Source organism: Rousettus aegyptiacus, unplaced genomic scaffold, assembly GCF_014176215.1.
Source record: "Rousettus aegyptiacus isolate mRouAeg1 unplaced genomic scaffold, mRouAeg1.p scaffold_m13_p_2, whole genome shotgun sequence".
Classification (NCBI taxonomy): domain Eukaryota; kingdom Metazoa; phylum Chordata; class Mammalia; order Chiroptera; family Pteropodidae; genus Rousettus; species Rousettus aegyptiacus.
Genome location: NW_023416295.1, coordinates 97,393,154 through 97,419,893, shown reverse-complemented (window position 1 = coordinate 97,419,893; position 26,740 = coordinate 97,393,154). Strand labels below are relative to the sequence as shown.

The 26,740-nt window shown below is 39.2% G+C and overlaps 2 protein-coding genes across 3 annotated transcripts in view; one reads left to right on the top strand and one right to left on the bottom strand.

The window, feature by feature from the left end:
- Positions 1–1,773: 1,773 nt before the first annotated feature.
- FGF23 (fibroblast growth factor 23) lies at positions 1,774–11,274 on the top strand. The gene is made up of 3 exons (XM_016150139.2): positions 1,774–2,320; positions 7,889–7,992; positions 9,473–11,274. The coding sequence occupies exons 1-3, from the start codon at positions 1,858–1,860 to the stop codon at positions 9,959–9,961; spliced, it is 1,056 nt and encodes a 351-aa protein (XP_016005625.1). The 5' UTR covers positions 1,774–1,857; the 3' UTR covers positions 9,962–11,274.
- A 908-nt stretch (positions 11,275–12,182) lies between these two features.
- TIGAR (TP53 induced glycolysis regulatory phosphatase) overlaps positions 12,183–26,740 on the bottom strand; it is a 31,647-nt gene continuing 17,089 nt past the window's right edge. The window contains exons 5-7 of one of the 2 annotated variants that reach the window (XM_016150141.2): positions 26,398–26,508; positions 25,429–25,518; positions 12,183–12,402 (exon numbers count right to left, since the gene is read on the bottom strand). In XM_016150141.2, the coding sequence (XP_016005627.1) occupies positions 12,319–12,402; positions 25,429–25,518; positions 26,398–26,508 (285 nt within the window). In that variant the 3' untranslated portion in view covers positions 12,183–12,318. Of the gene's footprint in view, positions 12,403–23,222; positions 25,519–26,397; positions 26,509–26,740 lie in introns of those variants that run through there. The other variant, XM_016150140.2, reaches the window with a different exon arrangement.

Below are 26,740 nucleotides of genomic sequence, written 5' to 3'. Positions count from 1 at the left end.
AAGTGTAGCAGGTGACAAAGCAAAAAATTTGGGGGAGGGATTGGAAGAAAAGACAGTGTTCCACCCCTAGAACCATTCTATGAACATCGTTAAAGAAGACTGTCTTATATATAAGCATTTAAATGTCCTAAATCTTCTATTTAACCTGGGAAGACAACACCCAGTCTCTTAGAGACACATCCTAGGTAAAGGCCTGGCTTTCCTAGAGAAAAACTAAAGACTAGTATGCCTCATTGCTACATGCATTTTCTTATCAAGCCCCTAGCTCTCTAGCTTTTGTTCTAATATGGTGCGGGGTTTGTGCATCTAGCAAAGTACTTAGCAGGCCTAGAGTCAAACTGCCCAGATTCCAATCTAACTTCTTCCACATATTAGCTGTACATTTTGGGGCATGTTACTTAAACTATGTGCATCAGTTTCCTCATCTCTACAAAGGAAATAACAGCATATCTTCAAAGAGTTGTTATGAAAAGTTACTACAAGTAAAGCCCTTACTAAGCACTCGATAAGCATTAGGAACATTAATAACATGCCAGCATGTTGTTATTGGAGAAGCAGAAGACCTTGTCCTAGCTCTTCCATTTATTGGATTGGCCTCTTTGGACATATGAACCCCAGGATCTCCATCTCTTCATGTATGAATTTAAAATACTGATAATGCCTGGTGTGCCTAGCTCACAAAGTTGCAGTGAGATTCAAATGAGCTAACACATGTGAAAATGCTTTATAAACTAAAAAAACTTGCACAATTGTAAGATAACAAAAGGGCACCTCTTTTTACCTGCATCTATATGATTGCACATCCCATTACGTTTTGTATGATGGTTACTTATTTTTATCCACCCTTTCTATTGGCCTGTGAGTTCCTTGAAGCAAGATGATCTCATCTTGCTCTTTCTTCTATTAATCATGATATCTAGCCTGATTCTACACATTGTATATACTTGGAAAATGAGAAATTAGAAGAGTAGCAGCCTGCTTGTGTTTATTTTTCCAATATGCATTCCAGTAGTTTTCTCCCTGCTGGACTGTCTGTGCCAGGACTATCCCCTCCCACATCAGGAGTAGTTTCCTAAAAGCCACAATTGTGAGTAGCATCTGTGAGAAAGAGTCCAGTCCCAGGAGCCAGGCACCCAGTAGACACTAACTGTGGGGACCTCTGGCCTGCTTCTGCGCTCTTGGGACTTTCCTGGGCTCTGACCTCCGTGTTCAGCCAGCAGTCTTCCAATCTTCAGGAGATATCTGAATTAGTCTTCATACTATCGGAGAGATCATAATACCAGTTTAATTGCCCTGGACAATCCAGACCAGGGAAGATGAGAAATCAAACTTTGGCATTTTTAGAGTAGCAGTGACCTCAAGGCTTTGTTTCTTTCTTCCCATTTGAACTCTTCCCAAAATGGCAACGTTGGTTTTTGCAACTCTGCTCCTAGCTCCCATATCTTCAGAAGGAGGTGGGTTTCAGAGGGTGCCATTTACCTGATGGTTCCCTGTATTATTTATGTATTCTTCACAACACCCTCCTAGTACTGTGCACAGAAAAAGCGCTGGACACATACTTTTTGACTGAAATTAAAAGGACCGAGAATAAACTCAATGGGAGGTGAATTGCACAGAAGTCTGTTGACTGCATGGCTGAAGCTGGATGTTTTTTCGGAACCACTGACTGCCTTCACATTTCCTGCTGGAAGTGGGACAGGTCAACAGAGAACCCAGAGTTGTAGATAACTTTTGCCCACACATCATTCACTTTTTGAAGCGTTGGCTTGAAATTGAGGGTGTGTGTGTGTGTGTGTGTGTGTGTGTGCGCGCGCACGCGCATGCACATGTGCATGTGTGTGTGTGTCTGGAGTCAACATGCCTTCCGTGAGCCTCCGTGAGGTCTGTGCATTTTCTTCAGATGGGCTGATTACAACACAGAGGATGTGGACAGTGGAGGTTTTCCTGTTTGATGTCACACTGCTACCCTTTAAAAGGCTGAGGGAAAAAAGGAGGGAATCCAGCCTGGGACCCACATGCCAGATTCCCACCAGGAAGAAGAGGAGAAAAAGGCTAGAGAGGCCACCAGAGTTGGGGAGGCAGTGTCAGATTTCAAATTCTGTGCCAGCCATTCAGAGAGCAGTGATGCCAAGGGCCGGCCTAGGGCTTCTGGTCTGCATCTTGTGCAGTGCAGTCAGAGCCTATCCCGATGCCTCCCCACTGCTTAACTCCAACTTGGGGGGCCTGATCCACCTCTACACAGCCACAGCCAGGAATGGCTACCACCTGCAGATCCACAAGGACGGCCATGTGGATGGCACACCCCATCAGACCATCTATAGTGAGTAGGGGCTTTATTTTGGCTGGGGAGAAGTGGGGCTCTTCTGTCCATGACATCTAAAAAGGACTTGGGGAGAACCTGGGATAGGAGGGCTAACCCAGCCTCATAGCTTCTTGACCCAGAATCTACTTATTGTGTGTACCTGTGAGTGGGTGTGTGCTTGTGTGTGTGTGTGTGTGTGTGTGTGTGTGTGTTTAAACCTTGAGAGAAGATTCTGTCACCTCTCTAATTGGCGTTTACTCATTTCTCCCACAATGAATAATTTCTGTCTTAACGAAAATCCCTCTTCCCACAATAGCAGCCACTTTCTCTTTGTCCTGTCCAAAGAATCAAAAAATGTACAGAAAGAAAGGCAAGGAGGCTGAGAGGAAAAAGCCAGGTAGGTCAATAGACACCAAGTTTTAGCTCATGAACCTTGGATTGGATTAATGGTTGTGAAGAAGATTCCAAGGTTTGGAATAGATAAACTCAGGGGCTCTTTTCAACTCTGAGCTTCTTGTATTCTGGCTTCATAAAAATTCTCAGGAAAAATGTATTAAAGACAGACTATCCAAGTATGTCGTCTTGATGAGTCTGACCAAGTGCACAAACCATTGATGAGTCTGACCAAGTGCACAAACTCATCTATCCATGCATACATGCATCTAACCATCCATCCATCCAAAGGTTTACCAGGGTATTCAGAGGTACCCATTTGGTATGAATTGTTGATTCTTCTCTATGGACCTGAAAGTCCCACTCAGTAGCAAACTGAGCTAGTTGGGAAACTCTTTTGCAACATAAAACAACTGAAATGTTTTATGATTAGGTTTGTGGAAAGTTGGCTCACCAGTCCCCAACAGTTAATTGATTACCTTAATGATTCAAATGAGAGATCTTTGGTGTGCACCTATATAAGAGATAATGGGGTAGCTGGGGCGATGAATACTGAAGTAGAAAAGGTCTTCTATTTTATGAGAATATGTAAAAATTACTCTAAAGATACATAAAAATGCAAATTGAATCAATACAGATCAAATTAAAGGAATGAAAGGGTAATCGCAGTCTATTCAGTTAAAGAAAACTCCTTATAGAAATAACGATCTGCCCTTTATTGTTGTAGTAAATTATTCAGTGATTTTGCTGTGGCCTTGCTGCATGCAAGACATTAATTCTGCTAATAATCAAATGTCTTCAAACCTGGTAGCAAGATACATGCACATGCAAACCCAACAGGTCAAACCTCTTCAGGTGTTCAATGGATGATGACAGGATATGAGGAAGGAGAAGAGGTCTCTTCAAATATCAACGATTCCAGAACTTAAAGGGATATAGCAGGATTCAGGAGCCGACATCTTAGAAGCCATTTTTAAGTCTAACGGCAAATATATGAAATAAATCTGGATATACTCGACGTATCCAAAATGCTGCTCTAAGGGCTAGTTAATAGAACCTACAATGTGTTTGATACCATGCAAAACTCTGACTGCGAAGGAAGGCATAGCCCTTTAAGCTCCTTGTCCCGTCTCCAAGCTCATTACCAGACTTTTAGAAAGTACAATTTTGCACTTCTGATGGAGGGTCACCCTTACCTCTACTGCAAAATAAGTGATTTAAAATGCACAATAGAGGATTATAGTAAATTATTTTGATCCCCATAGATGGAAAGGGCTTCACATACCTAGAGAATGCTTATAAAACTCTCCCAGAATCATGGAATCCCTTCACTGAAAGAACACCCCCCACACACCAAAGACATGTCCTCCTAAACACGACATAGAGTAGATGGGTGTGAGCCAGCTATGGTGGGCTGAATGCTCCAGTGTGGGGGGCTCAGGCTGCTGAGTAGGCAGGCTGGATTCTAGAACTTTCCACAAATATCCACTGGCATCGGGCCCAGAAGAGGCACTGAGTACTGGTGAGAAAGAATTAAAATGACTGAGAAGAAGAAAAATGAATTGAACTGATTTCAGATATTTTTTATTTAAAGAAAGGTGATTTTATTTATCAGATATAGACACTAAATAAACATTTTGTCTGGAAATTAACACAAACCTGGGAAAGGGAACTCAGGTTAGGGTGATGGGAAGGAGACACCTTTCCTAGTTTATATAACCTTCGTGCTATTCAAACTAGTTATCATGTGTATGATAACTAATTATATACTAAAATTTAAAAAATGCCAAAAGAGAAAGAAGAAACATTGGTGCATGTAGACAGATAGCACAACTAATTAACAGAGGATTTATAATTACTTCTTCAATGAGTGTAAAGCAATACTTTTACATTGACGGGAAAGTGTGGGGTGGGTTTTTCCCCTCCTAATTAATTATGAATTTTCCAATGAAATCTGTTTTATTTAACTGTTGAGCTTCAGTAAATTCTTGATCAATAGTTGAGTGCCCAACCCATGTTTGGGTTGTTGGTCATTGTGAAATTATCTCCCTACAAGATTCTATAACCTCCCTATAGACTCGCAGTGCTCATGTCAGGGCACCTCTCCAATGTCTGTGTGTTCTATCCTACGTGAACAAGATCAACCTCCCTTTATAGAAACAGCAGAAAAGAGATGCTTTTTACCCTCGGTTAATGTCACCTCCTAGATCCTGGTATTTTTATTTCTTTCATCTTCCCTACTGGCATTTTCGTTACTTGAAGCTGAATTATCCTCAGACTCCTTAATCCTTCAAAATCTCATCTTTCTCTTGGAGAGCTCAAAGCACTTTACATCTATTATTTCATTTGTCGTTTACTGGCTGTGAGGCCAGAATGAGTAGATAATTTTCTACTTTGATAGCAGAAGTGAAGTTAAGTGGTAATATAACAATTACCAGCATTCAGAAAGTGTTATTATGTTAGATAAAAATATTATCTCATTGCACCCTGAAGACAACCAAATGAGGTAAATGACTCTACTACTTATGAGAAAACAAAGGTTAAGAAACTTAAATAACTGGCTCAAGGTCACATAGGTAGTAAATGACCTAAAAGACACCTTAACATCAAACTTATGCTCCTTCTAGGGTCACATGCACCACCTACAGCCACTGAAAGAAATGACCATTAAGTCTCCTGGTTCCAACAGGTTATAGCTCAAGCAGCCCATGATTTTTGTTCCTTCCTTCTACTGAATTCTGCCCTTGAATCTGTGTGGATGGTGAAAATATGCCTTCTGAAGGAAATCTGTCTCTCACGTTCTCTAAACTTTCATATTAGCTCATGTTGGTTTGATTCAAGTCTAGGCATCCTCCATAGCACTTGCTCGCTGTTCCAAAAGCTATATTCTATTGGGACTGGCCCCAGAGACCGGGAGCAAGTATACCAATCACACTGCCCGCAGTGACCCCAAGCATCAGGCCAACATGATTGCCAAAATATGAGCCTGTCACAGTGCTAGGTCAGCACATTTATATAATGCCTTTCATTTGCTCAACACTTTCAAGTCATTTTTACAACCATCATCCCATTCGATTCTAATCATGACCCTATAAACTTAGCAGGGCAGCTATTATTATTCTCTTTTCACAGCTGAGGAAACTGAGGCTAGAGCAATGGCTTGTCCAGGGCTATAAAGCAAGTAAGTGGCATAATTGGGACCAGACCCCAAGTACTCCAGTTCTCAATTCCTGGCTCACTGACCTCTTCCTGACCCACTCAGGGGCATGGCGACTAGAGGTTCTCATGGCCTGCAGCATGTATTTTGGTACTTAATTTTGTCTTCTAGTGCCTGTAATGATTTCTGTTGGAGGGAAGCTATAGAGTCATAGGAAGTGAATGTCAGAGTCACTGACCTGAGTTTAAATCCTGCCTTGGTTTCTGTATCACTTGAATTGGAATACTGAAACTACCAATATTGATAATATGAACAACGCAGCAGCTGTCTTGAGAATTTAAAATATGTAAAGTACTTAGAGTACAATCACTCGAAAGCAGTTACTCAGTGTAATTTTTCCCTAATTAGACTGAAAATTCATTAGGACAGAAACTATTTCTTTTAAGTTTCATATGGTTCTCTCAAGGATTACCACAAAATTAGCCATATATTTAAGACACATAGGCAGACCTCATTACAAGGTAATTTAAATATCCTCTACACTTCCCATACCCCTCCCTACTTCCAGAAGCTTCCCTTAGGCTAACCCTCAGCCAAACTTGGAAACAAATTAACGTCTCTCTTTGGCCTCTTCCTTTCTCTTCTTTCTGGGCTTGCCCCCACCCTCGTTCCTTCTGTCCCACACCATTCTGACTTCAGTCTATATCAGGATTTATACTCAGCTCATGTCTAAGTATTGTCTGCAGCACTTCTCAGGGAAGGCAACTGGCTGTAAGTCACCCCACAAGGTTCCACCACTTACTGAGCACATGACATTTCTAGAAGAGGCATTCAAACCCCTACCTGGGGTCCTTCCTTGGGGCCATGAGGACAAATGAGATGCAGAGGGAAAGTCTATGTTAAGCGAATGGAAGTGGCAAGGACTTACAAAAATGATTTTCGACAGAAAGTTTCAGGTAATTAAACAGCATTTGGGGCAGAAGCCTTGCTGAATTGTACCCTTGTCATAAAATATAAGACTTTAGGCTTTATTGAACTAGTCATTGGTACTTGTTAAAATTGCAGGTTTCCATTGGGGTATATGAGAGGGGTCACACTTAAAGCTGTTATCAATTATTTAAGGTGTGGGTAGTATGAATGGGTTTTAGGTCTTTGTTGTAAACTAGTTTTTGAGAAGGACATTGAAAGACCATGAGGGACTGTCCCTAGAGGGGACACCATCTAGTGAAAAAAGACAAAAAACAGCAATAAGGACCCAAGAAGAAATTCCATCCATCCCTGTTATCTATTAAGGAGCTGCTTCTAAGTAGCTCCTTCTAGGAGAGGCACTAGATATGCAAACTTAGTTAAAGCAAGGTGAATAAAACACATGTTATAATACAGGTGTAGGCTTTGTTCTGGGGGAGCTGAGAAGAAAGGACAATTAGTAATTAGGGAGATTAGGAAAGTTTTCATAGAAATAGTGACATCTGAGCCTTGCCTTAAAGGATTAGTGACTTCAATAATCAGAGACGGGAGGGGATGATCAATTCTAATACATGATGGGTGTTGATTGATGAGTCAGTGGGTATTACACAGCTACCTGGGTGGAGAATCAGGCTCTATATACAAGCTGGATCCTCAAGACATCTCAGTACAGATTTTAAAATCGCAAAGGCAAAAGACTTGGGAGAACATGACTACCACCACAAACATGAAGAGGTATTTAGCCAGGCAAGGGGAAAACAAAGACAACCCAGGCAGACAGAGGAATATGTGTATGGCATGGGTGAAAGAAAACTGAGAGCTCAGACTGCTTCATGCAGCAAGAAGATGAGGGAGGAAGAAATTGTGGGGTAGAAGAATGGGGGGTTCCCGAGAGAGAAAATCAGAAGAATTGAGACTGAACAAGTAAGTACAAGGGGAGAATTATATGAAATCATCACCACCATTAAAATCAATCAAGGGAGTATTCATGAAGGTGGGTTTTCAGGACATGCTCAAAGGTGGGAATTGGGTGTGCAGCAAGGATTTGACATGAATAATTTTCTCCACAGGCGCTCTGATGATAAGATCAGAGGACAGTGGCTTTGTGGTGATAACAGGTGTGATGAGTAGAAGATACCTCTGCATGGACTTCAAAGGCAACATTTTTGGATCAGTAAGTTTTTTTTGTGCTGGTCACCATTTACAAATAATTATCTAATTTCTTTGACAGAATATAGACAGTTATAGCCTGAAGATTCCATGTACAGTATGCCTTGATGATTTGTGTTCACTGAGTACTTTTTTCAGTCTAAGTACTAAAGTGCTCAGGTTTATACAACTTGGTTTGAACCTAGGCAGTCTGGTTTTAGAGCACAGACTTTTAGTCTCTAGTCTGAACTGCCTGTTAGTACACATTTTTGTGTCTAGCATAGCAGCTCACATATAACCGGCATGTCCTTTAATCATGTAAATACATGTTACGAATTGCATTAGAAAGGGTTAGAAACTATCAGCATCTTCTTGATTCTGTTACCTTTTTGACTTTGGGCGAGTCCCCTCACTTCTCTAATGTTCAGTTTCCTCACCTGGAAACAGCGCAGCGGGCTGGACTGTGTACCCTCTGGGTCCCTCCCCTCCCCCCACCCCCACCCCCCCCGCCACACACACATTAGAGATCTCAAATTAATTATCTCTCTCTGCCCCAATTGTGATGGCTGGTCCTTCAGATTGCAAGCAAAGAACTTTCAAAACTACAGGTTGCAGGCACATTCCAAAGGATTTTGAGATAGTACAATAATAGGACTGCCTATCTCAAGAGCCTCTTACCATGGGAGAGACCTTAGAAATTTCATAAGAGCAATAACTTTCTGTTTTGCTTGCTGCGGTGTCTCAGCATCTATAATGGTACCTGGCCCAGAGCAGACAAATATCTGTTGAAGAAATAGAGACAATAAACAAACAAACAAATCTGTGGACCTTATATAGGCATATAGATAGTCCTCGTCTGTAAAATATCACTTTGTGGAGTTTGAAGATTAAATTAAATAATATGTAAAGGTCCTGGCAGGCACTCAATAAAAACCCTGTACTAGTTGGTGGCAGAGAAAGGGCTCAAACCTAGGTCTTCTATTGGCAACGTTCATCTCCCTAATTCCCAAACTACATTCTCTCTCCGATGTGAATATCCTCACTTATGTGTGACCCTGAAAACTCCATCCCATCTCCTTTCTCCAGGCAAGGAGGCAGGCCCAAGCCACCATTCAGCCAAAGGGGGGTTCAAAATGGTAGAGAGTAGGAAGGACGAGATTGCATTCAAGATAGCCCTCTCTCCAGAAACCAAACACAAGAAGTGCTGCCGGCTCTGAACACGTCTAGCCCGAGCAAGCCCTGTGCCAAGCCAGCCGGCGTCCAGGTAGGGAGCTGTGAAGTCCCAGTGGCTGTCACTCCCTGGAAGTGGAAAGCAGTGTTCAGTGCTTGGACAATTTGGAAAGTACTAGTCAAAATCACAGTCACCCTAGCAGGGCACGGTGAGGTTAAATACAGCGACCTAGTAGTGTTACCGTTACCAGGAGGCTCAGAACCCAGGACAGGGGGCTCGGGGCCACACTGCCCGCCCTCACCCAGCCCTCACCTGCATCGCTTTGCCCTTTCAGCATCACTTCAGCCCCGAGAGCTGCAGGTTCCGCCAACGAACGCTGGAGAACGGCTACGACGTGTATCACTCGCCCCAGCACTTCTTCTTCGTCAGCCTGGGCCGAGCTAAGAGGGCCTTCCTACCGGGCACGAACCCCCCACCTTACTCCCAGTTCCTGTCGCGAAGGAATGAGATCCCCCTGTTCCAGTTCAACACCCCGCGGCCACGGCGGCACACGCGCAGCGTGGAGGACTACAAAGATTACGATTTGGACCCCGACCCGCTGAAAGTTCTGAGGCCCAGTCCCCGGTGGGTCCCTGCCTTGCCCTCCTGCTCCCAGGAGCTCCCGAGTGCCGAAGACAATAGCGTGGTGGCCAAAGACCCGAGTGCTGAGGACAACAGCGTGGCGGCCAGCGACCCGTTAGGGGTGCTCAGGCCCAGCAGGGTAAACATATACCGTGAGAGAATGGGCAAGGGGAGGTGCCGTCCCCACCCTGAGTTCGTCTAGGGACTCCAGAAAGGAATACTTTTCAACCGCCTTTCAGAAAAGTAAACAATCTTTAAAGGGTCCAGCGCCTGCCAAGGAAGGGAAGGTGGTTTGACCTGTGGAATTAGCTGCTTCTCTCCCTTTCCTTTCCCGGGAAAGCCCTCGAGAATCTAACTTGGAGGCCTGAGAAGTGGGAGTTTCACTGCCTTCTTCATTAAGAAGCCCCCATAGGTAAACAAGAGATTTCCCCCTTTACCAAGGAGGAGAGAAGGAATTTTTCCTCCTTCCCTCATTCCTTCTATATGCCTCTTTTCTTAAGCAGTTTAGCACCAAAACAGAGCAATGGCTTGGTGTGCTCACCACTTTGAGGATGAAGGGAAGAGCCAATGCCAGCAGCTTCTCCACTGCTCCTTGCGTTTATGCTCTCTTGGCCCTGTTGGCATTTGAGTGTGCCACCCTGACCCAGGGCAGTGACAACTGGATAACCAAGGCATTAGAGTGTGGGACTTGGGAAAAGACCACATTGTCAGCTATTCATCATGATCTCTTTATCACCCTGCAGCAGTGGCTAGCGGCTTAGGCTGTTTGGCTGACAGGTCTGGGTCTTATTCCACTTGGAAATTCTGGAAGCATTAAATGAACATAGCTTTTCAGCCCAGGACCCCTAATTTTACCTTGAAGAAACCAAACCTCACTTGCCAAACAGCTGAGGAGCACCAAACAGGTGGAGCTGTTGCTCAGTCCTCACCCTAGCCTTACTCTATGACGTGTGGTCTTTCTACAATGGGAGCCCATTTTCCTACCTCTATTTAAATGGCTACCCAAAGAGCAGAATATTAACAAGCAAAGTATTTAAACAGCTTCTTCCCAGTCACCTTTTTTCCCCACTGCTATCATGTACACCTTAGAAACTGACTCATTCTTTTGACTTAGGAGAGAAACATTGAACAACTGTTTTCACCTGATGGTTTTAAGCCGAACTGAAAGGACTAGTTCCTATTTTGAAACACTAAAACTATAATACTATATAGCAGTGCATGGCAAATATTTTCTTTATATAGTTTTCATTTCTCATTGGAGATGATACTGTACAAAAGCTATTGGAAGCTCCCCATTACTGATAACTAGATGGAAAATTCCCAAAGGACTTGGGTAGAAAACTGATTGTACTCTTACAAGCTCAATACCATTTATCAGGGGGTTTCTCTTCGGCAGAGCCAAGAGAGCCCCATGATCTCTTACTTAGCATGTGGCAATATTTATTTATTTATTTGGAAGATTTCACCTATCACTCTGTATTTATATATATTTAAAAAACGTAACTCCACTTTTTTCTTTTCTTCCGTTTAAAAGAAAAATAAAATTCATTTCAGCTTCTGTTAGCTTTTCCTCTCTGTATTACTACATAAAAGCAGATCAGAATATGAGAATAAAAGGAATTATAAGAGGGGGCATTGGGAAAATATAAAGAAAGCAAAGTTTTAAAAGAATATTACTATTTTAAAATGTTCAGTTTTTCCATTCATTTAATACCCAGCAATTTCGATTAATTCAGACTGAATTATTGAAAACAAGGAAAATTTTTTTTATCGATATTGGATTTCTGATCATTCTACCTCTAATGTGTTCCCTTGAAAGAATTTTTGTTTACTTGAAAAATACCCACAGATACAACCACATAATCCCAGTAAACCAGATGCTCTGTACTTAACACATACACAGTATTACTACACAGTGAGATTTGATAATAGGACAAGATAATGAATATACATGTCTTCTCTTTCTGAAATTTGTGTCCTCAGAATCCCTTCTTTAATCTCTATGACCAGTACCAAATCACAGGAGGCAAAGATGTCTATTACATATTTACATCTCTGCATTCAAATTGACATTAGCTGGAGCTTACAGTTCTTTTTGACTTTAGCCATCAATGTCTCCCTTTTAACAATTAATATGAAAGAACTTAGTATAGGGTTCACTATTTTGACTGGCATTCAAATAACCTTCTCACAAAGACTACTAAGGGGATTGTCTTCTGATTATGTCTCTTTAAGAGTCTGAGTACCAAAGTCTTTCATACTGTAGAGAAGGGGAATAGATAGCCATCAGGATAGATATAGGAGTACAGATCAAATGCTATATATCTTTGATCACATAAAAGAGCCTTATCGAAGGCAGATTATTATTTTAAGAATTCTCTCCAGTTTTTTTTTTTTTTAACAGATAACTTGGACTCTGAGTATAAGGTTCATCCCTCCATATCATTTCAGTTTTATTTCTGGCCCAAAGACTTTAAAATTTGGCAGCCCATGGAATAGAGCAATACCAAAATTACCATTGAGAATAACACAGGCTTCCATTCCATTGTAGAAGGATAATTAAACATTGTAGAGATAAAAAGATATCCTGTGGATATTTTTCTTCCACAAACTTAGAAGTTTCTCTGTCCATGAAATTTCTCCCTAAAAAAAGAAAATTTTAAAGCTTTTAACACAACACAGTTAGTGGGGTAAGGATGGGAAAAAGTAAGGAAAATGTGTGTGTATATGTGTGTGTGTACACATAATATATATAATATATAAATTTAAATATATATGCATTTAAATTTTATTATAGTATATACATCTGACTGGTAGAAGCTTTACAAACCTAATCACAGATAGGATTTAAAATCCCAATCTTTATCTTGTCTATAGAATTATCAATCCTTGCTGAATAAAGATATCATCACAGCCATCACTCATATCTGTAGAGATACTTAGTGTTTATATAGAACTCTTATGCATCTTAACCAAGTTAACACTTATAACTACATAGCTTCCACTTCTAGCTGTGAAAGAAGAACTGGTACTAGACCTGCTGTCCTGCCAAAACAATTATAAAACAAAACATATGAGGCACTTGTTTTCAGGCATGGGGTAGTGCAAGACTATGACCTTGGGAGAAGGGGAACTTATAAGTTACGTCTCATGACCATCCTACCTTTCTGCCTTAGGACCCCTTGACAGGGAGAGGGAACCCAGGCAGAGTGGCAACCTCGCTGAGCTGAGAAAACAGCTGGACTTTGTGGGGTAGGGTAGCTGAGAAAGGGGAGCTATGCGAAGGGGAGATTTCAGAAGTCTGCATGAACATTCACTGCAGCCCTTTAGACAAGAACTGGACCACATGTACATAGGGAAAGATTCAGCAAGACCTAACAAAGATTGACTGCTACAGAACTGAGGGAGGTGAACAGTGAATGATACCAGAGTCCATAAAATGCTGAGAAACATTAGAAATCCAACTAAGCCAGGGTAAAGAGACTCACTAAGTGCATCAGTATTTAACCGGGACCACAGAAAGGCCCTATCTTAGTTGGAAGGACCAAGGAAATAGAAAGGAATAGACCCTAAAACTAAATTTAACACTGAAGCTAACCTGCTCTAACAGTATAAGGAAGTCTGACAAGACCACCCCCATCTGCCAGTAGTTTGTCTGCCAGGACAAAAATCAACACCCTTTAAAGGAAGATGACATAATCTAGACTCAAAAAATGGTATCATCCACACTTAATGAGAAGGAATAAGGAAAATGGCCCACCACAGCAAGAGAAAATGCAGTTACTAGAAACCAACTATGAAGACCAGATGCTGGAATTAGCAGACAATAACTTTAAAGCAGCTATTATAACTAAATTTAGGGATCTTAATGGAAAGTTTTATCATAATGAACAAACATATTAGGAATCTCAAGAGAGAAAGCAAATGATAGAACCAAATAGAAATCTAGAACTGAAAAATACAGTATCTGAAATAAAAAATTTATTAAATGGACTTTATAGCAGTTGCAGATGAAAGAAGAAATGTAACCATTTAATATAAAGAAAGTTAATATATCTAATCTGAAGAGAAAAAACAAGTTTGAAAAGCAATGTCCAAGGTCTGGTTAAGATGGTGGAGTGAGTAAATGCCGTGCTTGCCTCCTCCCATGACCATATTGAGATTACAACTAAATTATAGAACGATCAGCCTGAAGAACCATCTGAAGACTAGCTGAACAGAAAACCTATAACTAAAGATATAAAGAAGAAACCACATGGAGACTAGTAGGAAGGGTGGAGATGTAAACAGGCTGGTCTCACATCCATGCAAAAATCCAGAGGGATGTCTCAGCTGCGGAGGACCCCCCCTGAATAGCAATGGATCCCAGCCCCACACCAGGCTCCCCATCCCAGAGCATCAGGGCCTGGAAAAGGAGCCCCCACAACACCTGGCTGTGAAAATCGGCAGGGATTCCACCTGGATCGGAGGGATGCAGGAGACCCAGGCATTTCTCTTAAAGGGCCCAAGCACAGATTCTCTCATGACCAGGCACTCACCCTGGGCTCTGGTGGAGGGACGGCAGCTTGGGAGGTGTCAGAAACGTATAGGGAGAGACTGAGTTGAATGGCTTCAGGACAACAGCTGGAGGGACAGCTTCCAGTGTCCCTGTGTTGAACCCTCCCCATCATGACCAAATCTGTACCTGTATTGGCCTGGTAAACTCCACTTGCTCCACCCTGGTGACTCCCTGCGACCCCACCCTACCCAACTTAAACACCACTAGAGGCTTTTTCAGCAGTCAGTGGCCACAGGCAGCTGGGATTGGCTGGTTCTGTGGACTTATTTATACAACTATCAGGGGTCCATGGACCCCATGCAGGGAGCAGCTGGCTTCAGTGTGCTCTGAGTCTTTTGAGTGGCTCCAGGATCAGAACTGATACCAAATCTGAATCTGCACTAACCTGGTAAACATGATTTGTCTCACCTAGTGACTCCCTGAGACCCCCACCCCTTCCAACTCATGCACCACTGGAGGCCTTTTTAGTAGTTGGTGGGCGCCAGTGTTGGTGCTCACTGCTGAATTTCCTAGACAACTCTTGGGGGTCTGTGGGTACCAGTAGGGTAGTGGCTGGCCTCGGTGTGCTCTGAGCCTTTTGAGAGGCCTCAGGCTCAATACTGGGGGCCAAATCTGAATCTACAATAACTTTGTGAACAAAACTCGCCCACCCTGGTAACTCCCTGAGACCCCACTCTACCCAAGTTTCTTACAGCCCAAGGCTCTTTCGGTGAATGAGTAATAAGTTCAGCTGGCAGGTACTGGTAGAACTTGGGGTGCCCCAGGACTTTTGCTGAGCTGCCCCAGGCCTTGTCCTGGTGGTAGTTGGCCTCTCCCACATGACTCCAGGTCCAGCACAGGCAGCAACCAACTGCAGATCGCTTTGTAGCTCCTGCCAGGTAGCCCCAGGCCAGTCACAGGCAGTGGTGAAACTTGGCCTGCTTGGGAACCCCTTCTAAGAAGCCTCCAAATCAACACGCCCAGAGGCGGGCTTCAGACCACAGTAGAGCACCACCCAAGTAAACCCACAAGCAGCACACTTGAAGGGTGGTCTCGGCAGACACCAGAGCCCACTGGGGCAAATCTCACTCTGTGAGGTAAGCCCCAACACAACTCATGTGCTGTGGTCATGGCCAATCCTCGCAGTCAGTCACTCTGAGAGTCAGCCCCACCCAACAATATGCCAATAGCCAAGACCCTAACTACAACAGGAAGGCACACACAACTCATCCAAGAAACACTCTAGGAACATCTGGCTCAGGAGACCAGAGAGACTGCACCGTTGGACCTCACAGGACACCTGCTACATAAGGCCACCCAGCCAAGACCGGGAGATGTAGCAGATCTACTTAATAAAAAAAAAAAACAAAACACAGAGAGTCAGCCAAAATAAGAAGACAAAGAAACATGTACCATACAAAAGAACAGGAAAAAACTTGAGAAAAAGAACTAAACAAAATAGAGGCAAGCAACCTACCAGATACAGAGGTCAAAACACTGGTGGTAAGGATGAATAAGGAATTTAGTAAGAACTTCAATAAAGAGATAGTAAGCACAAAAAAGGACACAGAAACCACACACACAAAAAACCAGTCAGAAATGAAGACTACAAAACCAAAATTAAGAATACACTAGACGGAATCAGATTAGATGAAGTAGAGATCAAATTAGTGATTTGAAAGACAAGGTAGCAGAAAACACCCAATAAGAATAACAAAAATAAAAAAGAATCCAAAAAAAAAAATGAGGATAGCTTAAGGGGACTCTGGGGCAATATCAGCTATAATAACATTTGCATCATAGGGGTAACAGAAGGAGAAGAGAGAAAGCAAGGGATCGAGAACCTATTTCAAGAAATAATGCCTGAAAACTTCCCTAACCTGGCAAAGGAAATAGACATACAAGTCCAGGGAATTCCAAACAAGATGAACTCAAATAGGCACATACCAAGACACATCATAATTAAAATGCCAAAGCTTAAAAACAAAGAGAGAATCTTAAAAGCAGTCAGAGAAAGGCAGTTACCTACAAGGGAGCTCCCATAAAATTATCAGCTGATTTCTCAATAGAAGTTTTGTAGGACAGAAGGGACTACATGAAATATTCAAAGTGATGAAAAGCAAGGACCTACAACCGAAACTACTCTACCCAGAAAGGCTGTCATTTAGAGTCAAAGGAGAAATAAAGAGCTTCCTAGATGAGAGAATACTAAAAGAGTTCATCACAACCAAACCAGTGTTACAAGAAATGTTAGAGAGATTTCTTTAAGAAGAAGGGTTGGGGAGGGGGAAGGATAACATAATTATAAATAAAATGACAACAACCATATACCTATCAATAATCATTTTAAATGTAAATGGATTAAATTTATAGACTTCTAGTAATATTTTTTCCGATATATCTTCTTGAGCAAGGAAAACAAAAGAAAAAAATAAATGGGATTAAATCAAACTAAAAAGTTTTTGTACAGCAAAGGAAACCATCAATAAAACAAAAAGATGATCTATTGAATGAGAAAAGATATTTGTCAATGATACATCTGATAAGGGTTAATATATATGTGTGTGTATGTACACGCACATACACACACACACACACAATTCATACGTCTTGACACCAAAAAAGAAAAAACAATTTAATTTAAAAATGGGCAGAAAATCTGACGAACCATTTCTCCACATAGGACATACAGATGGCCAATACACATATGAAAAGATGCTTAATGTCACTAAGCATCAGAGAAATGCAAATTAAAACCACAATCACCTCACGCCTCACACCTGTCAGAATGGCCATCATCAATAATTCAAAAAATGACAAGTGTTGACGAGGATGTGGAGGAAAGGGAATCCTTGTGCACTGTTAGTGAGATTACAAATTGGTGCAGCCACTATGAAAAACAGCATAGAGTTTCCTCAAAAAAAATAAAATAAAATAAAAATAGAACTACATTATGACCCAGAAAATCCTCTTCTAGGTATTTATTTGAGGAAATCCAAAAGACTATTTGAAAAAGATATATGCACCATGTTCACCACAGCATTATTTACAATAGCCAAGATATGGAAACAACATAAGTACCCATCAATAGACGATTGGATAAAGAAGGTGTGGTATGGTACATATATACAATGGAATACCACTCAGCCATAAAAAAAGAAAGAATGAAATCTTTTTATTTATGATAACATAGACCTGGAAGGTATTATGCTAAGTGAAATAAGTCAATCAGAGACAGACAAATACCATATGATTTCACTTCTATGTGGAAGCTAAAGAACAAAATAAACGAACAAACAAAAAAGCAGCAGACTCAGAAACAGAGAGCAAACATATGGTTACCGGACTTTGGAGTGGGGGGGAATTGGGAGGGCTGGATGGAAACCGTGAAGGGATTAAGAAGTACAAATTGGTAGTTACAAAATAGTCAAGGGATGTGAAGTACAGTATAGGGAATATAGTCAATAATATTGTAATAACTATGTATGGTACTAGATGGGTACTAGACTAATTGGGGGGATCACCTCATAAATTATGTAAATGTTTAACCACTATGCTGTACACTTGAAACTAATACAAATAATGTTGAATATCAGCTATAATTGAAAGAAATTTAACTAAAAAAAAAGAAAAACAATGACTAGAATGTCAATGATCTGTGGGACAGTATTGAACTGTCCAAAATACATACAAGTGGAGTCCCAGAAGGATAGGAGCAGAAAAGATTTAAGAATAAGAAATATTTGAAATTATAACAGCTGAAATTTTCCTCAAACTCATAAGAACTAATGTACTGATTCAAGAAGCTCAGCAAACCTAAAGCAAGATAAATACAAATAAAACTGCATTTGGGTATATATCACAGTCAAACTTCGAAAAACCAAAGATAAAATCTTGAAAACTGCTGCAGAAAAAAATGCTACATAGATAAACAACTGTAAGTATTATGGCTGATTCTCATTGTAACCATTGAACCAACTCCAACTGATCCTATCCTGTTTCTAACAAGACTTGGAACCAAAATTTAAACTTTGGATACAGCACTAACAAGTAACACTTGTGAACCTAACTGCTCCCCTCAGTGGTGTTCAGGTTCTGGTCATGTCTTGGTCTGAAAAACAGTACCTCCAAGGAAGGCAGAAAAGAAAGAATAGTAGAACAAATATCATATGGGACAAATAGAAAAATAACTGACTAAATCCAATCATGTCAATAATTACATTACATATAAATAAAACACTATATATAACTAAAGGCAGGGATGGCCAGACTAGAATGGAAAAAAAAAAAAATGCCCAACTATATGTTGCCTAAAAAAGATGCACTAGAAAAAAAAGAATGGAAGATGTTGCACTAGTTTGCTCTGGCTGCCATAACAAAATATCACAGAGTGAGTAGCTTAAATAACAGAAATTAATTTCCTCAGAGTTCTGGAGGCTACAAGTCCAAAACCAAGAGGTCAGCAAGTTTTGTTCCTTCTGCGGCCTCTTTTCTTGGCTTGCAGATGGCTGCCTTTTCACTGTGTCCTCACATAGTCTTTTTTCTGTGCACATGTCTGTATCCCTTGTATCTCTGTGTGTCCAAATTTCTTCCTCTTATAAGGACACCAGGAAAATTGGATTAGGGACCATTCTGTGGCCTCATTTTAACTTAATTGCCTCTTTAAAGGCCCTAACTCCAAAAAGTCATATTCTGAGTTACTAGGGGCTAGGTCTTCAACTGGGAGCTAGCCCTTCAATAATTTTTTTCTGGGGGAGGGGGTATACAATTCAATCCATAATAGACGTATACAATGAAAACAGTAAGCATAAAAAATATGGGCTTACTGTATTTATTAATATATAAAAGAGGCTTCAAATTAAGGAATATGACCATAGGTAAAAAGGAATGAGTATTTTGTAATGATAAAAGAGCCAACTTATAAAGAAGACATAAAAATCATAAATGTTTATGTTTCTAAAAACAGAGCAACAAATGAAGCAAGAGTGACAAAACTGAAGGGAGATATGGACAAGTACAAACCTTAGTTGGAAATGGGAACACCCCTCTCTCAGTAATTAACTAAGCAAGTAGGCAAAAAAAAAAAAAAATCAGTAAGGATGGATATAGCTGAGCAACACTAGTAATGAATTTCTTATAATTTACAATAATAGAACACTAAACTCAATGACTACAGAACATATTCTTTCCAAGTACAAATGGAATGTTGATCAATATAGATCACATGCAGGGCCAATAAACAAGTCTCAATTAACTCAAAAGTTCAAAATCTTAAAAAGAAAGATAATTGAATAAATAAATGGGGGAGAAGAGTCCAATCTCTCAGGCAAAAGAACTTCAAATAGTTAATGTAGATACTCTGATCTCAAGGAGAGTAGCAAAAACCCTCACTGTACACAGTGACTTCTTTCTGTAAGTATAGCAAGGAAAGGGGAGAAAGAGTTTACAGTGAAAAAACCTGACAAACATCACCTCGGCCAGGTGATCAAAGTCAAATAAAAATGATACTTTGCCTCTATGATATTCCTCCCCCAAAACCATAACTCCACTCTAATTATGAAAAAACAAAACAAAACTATCCAATTCCAATAGAGAGGCATCCCACAAAACTGGTAAAATTATAAAGCTTGCAGAAGAAAACAGAATATCTCTGTAACCAGGGGGTAGCAAAGATTTCTTAGATAGACTATAGAAAGCAATAATCATAAAACAAATAGTAAATTAATCTGATCAAAATTAACATCTCATGAAAATACTATTAAGAAAAACATTTTATAATAGATTGTTTTAAAACAGTTAAAGGACTTGAATCTCCAAAATATATAAAGAACTCAAACTCAAAAATAAAAAGACAAATAAAACTTTAAAACACAAAGATTTCACAAAGGGAGCTATAAAATAGCCAATAGGTATGTGAAAAAGTGCTCCACATCATCAGATTACAAGGAAATGAAAACTTAAAACCACTGTGAGATAATAGTACACATCAAACAGAATGGCTAAAATTAAAGACTGATAACATCAAAAGTTGGTGAGAATGTGGAGCACCCAAAACTCGCATACTTTATTGGTGAGCGTAAAATGGTACAACCACCCTGGAGAAAGGTCTAATGAGTTTCTTGTATATGGAGCATACACCCATACCTACCCCTCTATCTTAGCAATTGCACTCCTAGATGGTTACTCAACAGAAACGAAAACATATGTTCATAAAAAGACTTTTACGAAAATGCAGAGCAGCTTTTTTATGACACCCCAAACCAGACACAATCCATGTATTTACCAATAGAATAAACTGTGGCATATTCATAGACTGGAATTCAATGCAATAAGAAGGAAGATCTGATTAACAATGAGCACACTTGGTTTCCAGATCTTGGTTTCTGAATGGAATAGGGGCTCTTTGTGGACAAAGTTGATTTTTGGGACTAGGGCTGGGAAAAAGTAAGATGAGTCTGGACTTTATTATGTCAGAGTTAAAAGTGCTTAAAAAGTGCTTAAAGAATGATGGGAATATGTCAATAGAATACAAGAAGCATCTTGAAAGAGTTCCCACAGAACAAATTGGCAAGCATAAATTAAATAAATGAGAGCATACTAATTTTAAGTCATTGACCAAGTTTATATGATATAAAGACTGAGTTTATATGATATAAATAAAGTAGAGAAAGGAAGGTTCTTCCTTAATGTGTAATGCCAACTAATGAACATAGAAACAAAGAGTCATAAAATAACCAACAGTGGCTAAAAGAGTGGGTGAAAACTTAATGAACCGGGTAAATAGTAATTTTATGGTGGACAGACTTGATATATTATATCCCTCCTGACAAGATTCAACAAGGACACATCCTTTCTAAGGTGCTTCAGACAAAAATTTATCATCTGAATATAATAACGAAAAATATCAGAAAAAAAAAACTAGCCTTTATTTTTTTTTTTAAATAACAAGGACAAGAAAGGCAAAGAAAGCCTAAGGAATGGTTTTGGATTAAAGAAGAATGAAGAAACACATCAACTAAAGGCAACATATGGTCCTGGATGGGATGCCAGACTAGGGGGGAAAAAATAGTTATAAGGAACATCAAAGGAATAACTGACAAATTTTAAAAATTCAAAAATTTAAAAATTTCTTGAGACAGTATCAAGTGTTGACAAAAATCCTGAGTAGATAATAGATTGTATCAAAGTCAAATTCCCTGATTTCGATATTTATTCTGTGGTTATATACAAGAACATCCTTGATCTTAAAAAAAAAAAAAAAAAAAAAGGACAAAAAACTTGACATTTTGAGAGAAAAATGGCATGCCATCTCCAAATTGCTCTCCAATGTCTCAGGGAAAACATATATATGTAACACACTTACGCACGCATATACATACACATAGTGACAGGGAGGGAATGACAAGGCAAACAGGGCAAAATGCGAGCAAGTGGTGAATCCAGGTAAAGAGTATCCAGGAGTTCCTGGTATTACTCTTGCAACTTTTCTGTAGTTTTGCTATAGCAAAACCGAAAGGTTACCAAAACACACTTACACATACATAATTTTAATTATTCTCCACTTAATATAAACAACAGCTCAGGATATTAAGAGACTTTTTCAGCCACAAAACTATTAAGAGCCAGGCTTAGAACCTGAATGCAGGTCTGACACATTTCCTGTGTCACTTGTCCAGTCCCATCAGATATTAATCAACCAACAAATTACCCTGTAGACCTTAGCATAGACCACAAGCACGTCCCCATCTCTTAGTTCTCTGCCCTCCCTCTTACCATTCCTCCAACTTCCCTTGCACAGGTCAAACATGCAAAGAACCTCAGGGTATGTGTTCTCTATTCCTGTCTGGGTTGCTCTCTTCCCAGACATCAGCAGAGCTCACTCACGTCCTTTAGAACTCCGACATCACCTTAGAAAGTCCTGTTCTTCCCCTAAATAAAGCAGGCAGCATTCCTCTCTCCAGTCTCAATTCCCCTTACCTTGCTTCATTTTTCTCAGCATGGACCACACTCTGACATGTTATATGTTTATCTGTCTTCCTTGACAGAATATGGAGTTCTACAAGAATGGGGACTTGGCCTATTTTTTTATTATTGCTATATATTTGCAGTTCTTGTAATAGCCTGTCATGTGTATGCCATGCTCAAAAAGTATTTACAACTAGATAAATGAACGAATGCATGTGATTCCAATTAAATATGCAACAGAATTTTTCTGGAAATTAATCGATTGGCTCTAAAATGTATATTAAAGAATAAGAGTGCACAAATAGCTAGACAACTATAAAAATGAAAAAGAAGGGGTACTCACCCTACAACATACTCAGTTGCAAAGCTACAGTAACTAAGTATGATATTGTTATGGGACTACATAGATCAGTAAAACAGAACAAAGTTCACAGACAGACTAGCAAATATGGGTACGTGGGGATATGACAGAGTAGAATCACAAATCAACTAGGAAAGGAAAGGCTCTTAACAGTGGTGTTAGGGTAACTTTCGCCACATGAGAAAAATAAATAAAATTGAATCCTGACCTTATATCATACAAAAATAAACTTCAGATAAAGACTTAACATTCAATACTATAAGAAAAAAGATTACTATTGAAAACATGGTAGATAAGAGTTCTTAAAGACACCAAAACAAACCCCACACACCACAAAAAAAAAAAAGGATATACATTTGACTTAAAAATTAAAAAGCATTTATATGAAAAAAAACGCATGATAAACATGTAAAGGGCAAATAAACTGGAAGTTATTTGCAATGTTACTCCTGCAACTCACCAAGAAAAAAACAAAAAAACCCAAGAGAAAACCAAAGTATACTTGTGATTTACCAGTGAAGAAATCCTGTCAGCATACACATGAAAAAAACAAAACAAAACAAAAAAAACAACCCAGACCCATAAGAAATCACAGAAAAGCACATTAAAATATTTTTTTCACTCATCAAACAAAATTTCATAGGACAGTAGCAGGTGTTGACAAAGACGTATAAAATAGTAACTTTTGAATGCTGCGGTGAGCCTGAAAAATAGTACAGTCATTTTGAAGAACCATTTAGTTCACGCCAAACTGGAGGTGTCCATTTTTTACAACACAGCATAAAGAGAGATGCAAAAGGCTATTCCTTGCAGCATTGTTTTTACAGGAAAATGCTGAATATACCAAAATGTCCACTAATAGGAGAACAAAGGGTACCATAATTATTCAATAGAATACAGTGGTTATAAGTAAATGTATACAAATCAACATAGATCCCCAAGATATAACAAGTGAAAATAAAGGATACAGACAGCTTGATGATATTTACATACATTTTTAAAACACCAAAATAATACCATTCCCTTATGATATTGGGTAAAAACATAAAAGATAAATGTATACACAAACTCATTGTGGTGGATGCCTTTGTAGAGTACAAGAAAGGAACAGAATTGTGAGAACTGATGAAAAGAATTTTATTTACATCTCAACCTGTTATTTAAAATGGGGGGAGTATTGCTTCTGGATGGTGGGAATGTGGACATTTATCATTTATTCTCTTTGGTTATTTTTCGAATTTTTTCATTTGCAGTATATTTCCTCTGGTGCTCAACCACAAGCTCCTTCCAACACTGGTTGGAAAACTGGTGGTGCTAGACACACTGAGAACAGCATAAAGCCCACCTTTATACATGATTCAAATGGTGTCCAAAGTAAATGTTGACCATACATGATTTTAGCCTTAACTGACAAACTTTAGTGTTAATTCTTTCATAAATTGAGATTCACAGCATTCATCAACATGAAAACTGAAAAGCAAACTACATGTAAAACATTGCTTCATTTAGACAAGGATCTTTGACTTTGAAGGTCCAATCATAAATACACAATTAAGTTAACCAAAATCCCTGTTTTCCAGTGCCATCTGGTGGAAAATAGAGGCAACATTATCTGAACCTTCCATAAAAACCCCACAGCTGTGGTTATTAGGGCACCATTTTTTTTTTCCCCAAAGAAACGCCCACTTTTATTCTGAGGTAACTGTGAAGTATACCAGTAACTTTTTACTTTCTTTAGAGCCTTCCTCGAACTAAATTCTTCAGACGACAGGTTAGATAAGAGCTTTATCTTCCCCTACTCAGATTCCTTCTTTAATGTTTTTAAATCAAGTGATGCTTTAACTTCTTCCTCACCAGACAATCATACAATCATAATCTGTATTCATCCGTATTTTAAACCTGAGTAAACAATTCCAACAGCTGATTTCTATATTAAAATTTACTGTCATTTTGCCTTACATACTTATGATGGTAAGCATTTTTCATTTAAAGAACTTTTAAAATATAACATGTTGTCACTATAAATATGCAGTGGGAATTATAAGTAATTCCTTCTTCTGAGCACAGGATTGAGATAGTACAAAACATGCATTATCTTACCAAGAGCGAACAAAATACACTAGATTATTCAGATAATAAAGAAAAATAACAGAACAAAGAATGAAACCAAATTACCAGGTTATTAATCCTCCAACTTGCAATACTGATTTCTTTCATCCATCTACCCCAGAGATATAACTAAGCAAGGTGATAAAATTATCTTCAAAAATGCCAACTGTACTCAGAAAATAATTCTAAATGGTTTTCCATTAGTGTTTTATGTGGCTATGATTCCATTCGAGCTTTATAACCTGTTATAATAAACAGCTTTTTAACTGTTTCCAAATCAGCCCTAGCAAAGGATAGAAATAAAGTCAAAGGCACTCCCTCCCTTACAGGCTCAAAATTGTTAGATTTTCATATATATTTAATGAGTTTCAGTCACTCCATTTAAATGATCCTGTAGATTCATACAAATACACTGAATTGTTGGTTTAACTTTTTCTTCCTCAAAGTTTATGATAAAGAGACTAATCCCTGTATTGCAACTGACTGATGTAAAGTTTGATTTGCTCAGAGTTGCTGGTAAGGAACACTTAAGGTCAAACAGAAAATACTCAAACAGGACTTTCATGTAAGCGCCATGACTAACGACTAAGACATTGGCTGCTAATTCTGTTGTGCCATTGTCTAAATTAAATTTGGAGGCACAGTTTCCTCCTAAAGGGAAAATGTCTGCCAAAGAAGTTTCCAGACAGTTGCTTACAGTTCCTGGGGAAAACTGTTGTTTTTGATCTGCTTCCTTCAGGATCAGTTGACAAAGAAATTCAAAAAAATCTTTTCCACGCATCTTCACCTACAAGGAAGGAAGGAAAGAAAAGGTGAAATAAAGCGACATTAATGACTATCTTAAAACATAACTGATTAGATTTTTCTATATCAACCTTAGCACTACATAAGCAGGTGAAGCTCTATATTTCTAATCACTCAATTAATATTTCCATAGACATCAGTAAGTACCCACCATAATTCTGAAACTATGGAAACACATTGAGGACAAAAATGAGTAAGATAAAATTCCTAATTCCTGACTTCAAAGCACTCAGAATCTAGTTTGGAAAATACACAAGTAAACAGAAGCCCTTAAATAGTGTTAACGAAGGAATTACATCTGACATTCAGTTCAATTAGAATGACAAAGACAAACATATCTTTCCTTTAATAAATTAACAGAAAGTCTTTACAACGAAATTGTGAAAATGTAGAATAGGGGTAAAAATCCCTAATATTTCAATTCAAAAGCAGAATGCTCCAAAGAAAGGCAAGCATGGTGATGCCATCACTTACAGAGCCGGAGAGGCAGCGGGGCCTGAAAATTCTGAGTCTTGAATTATTGTGCCTCTCGAGTGTTTTGCCTATCATTCTCCTTGAAAGCACCACACACTTGCTTTACTGACTACCATTACTGAAGTTATTGCTTCATATTCAAAGAGTTTTCTTAATGGTTAACATCTAATAACACACATCCTTTAAATCTATTATCAGTTATGACTATCAACAGTCAACTAAAAAGATAGGATAGCTTTTTAAAAAATTGACATCATAAAGAGTTACTTCACGAACCAAACGACTTTCAAACTACTTAGCTGAAATTCAGAAACATCTAATTTACATAAAGGTCAGAATGCAGCTACTGTGATGTTAGGAAATTCATCAGTGTCAAAAGGCTACAGACCTGGTCTAAAGTCTCTGCTCCAGGCGGTGAGAAAATACCGTATTCTTCTCCAGCTGCTTTGGCCATTGCCCTTAGCTCACTCTGTCTCCTGCCTTCTACAAGCCCGTATTTCTAAAATGGTCCAATAAACAAAAAGTGCCTCCAATGAATTTTCAATACAACAATTAAGTACAAGTTTATGACAAATTTAGAACAATCACTCCAGGAAGAAGCATGGTTTTTTTCTACTTAATTATATCTTCTCTGAACTGATAATTCCCCACAATGATAATGGGTTAACTTGCATAGTAAAATATGCAAGGAGACAAATAATTATTTATGGTTTACAATGATGACACCAGAA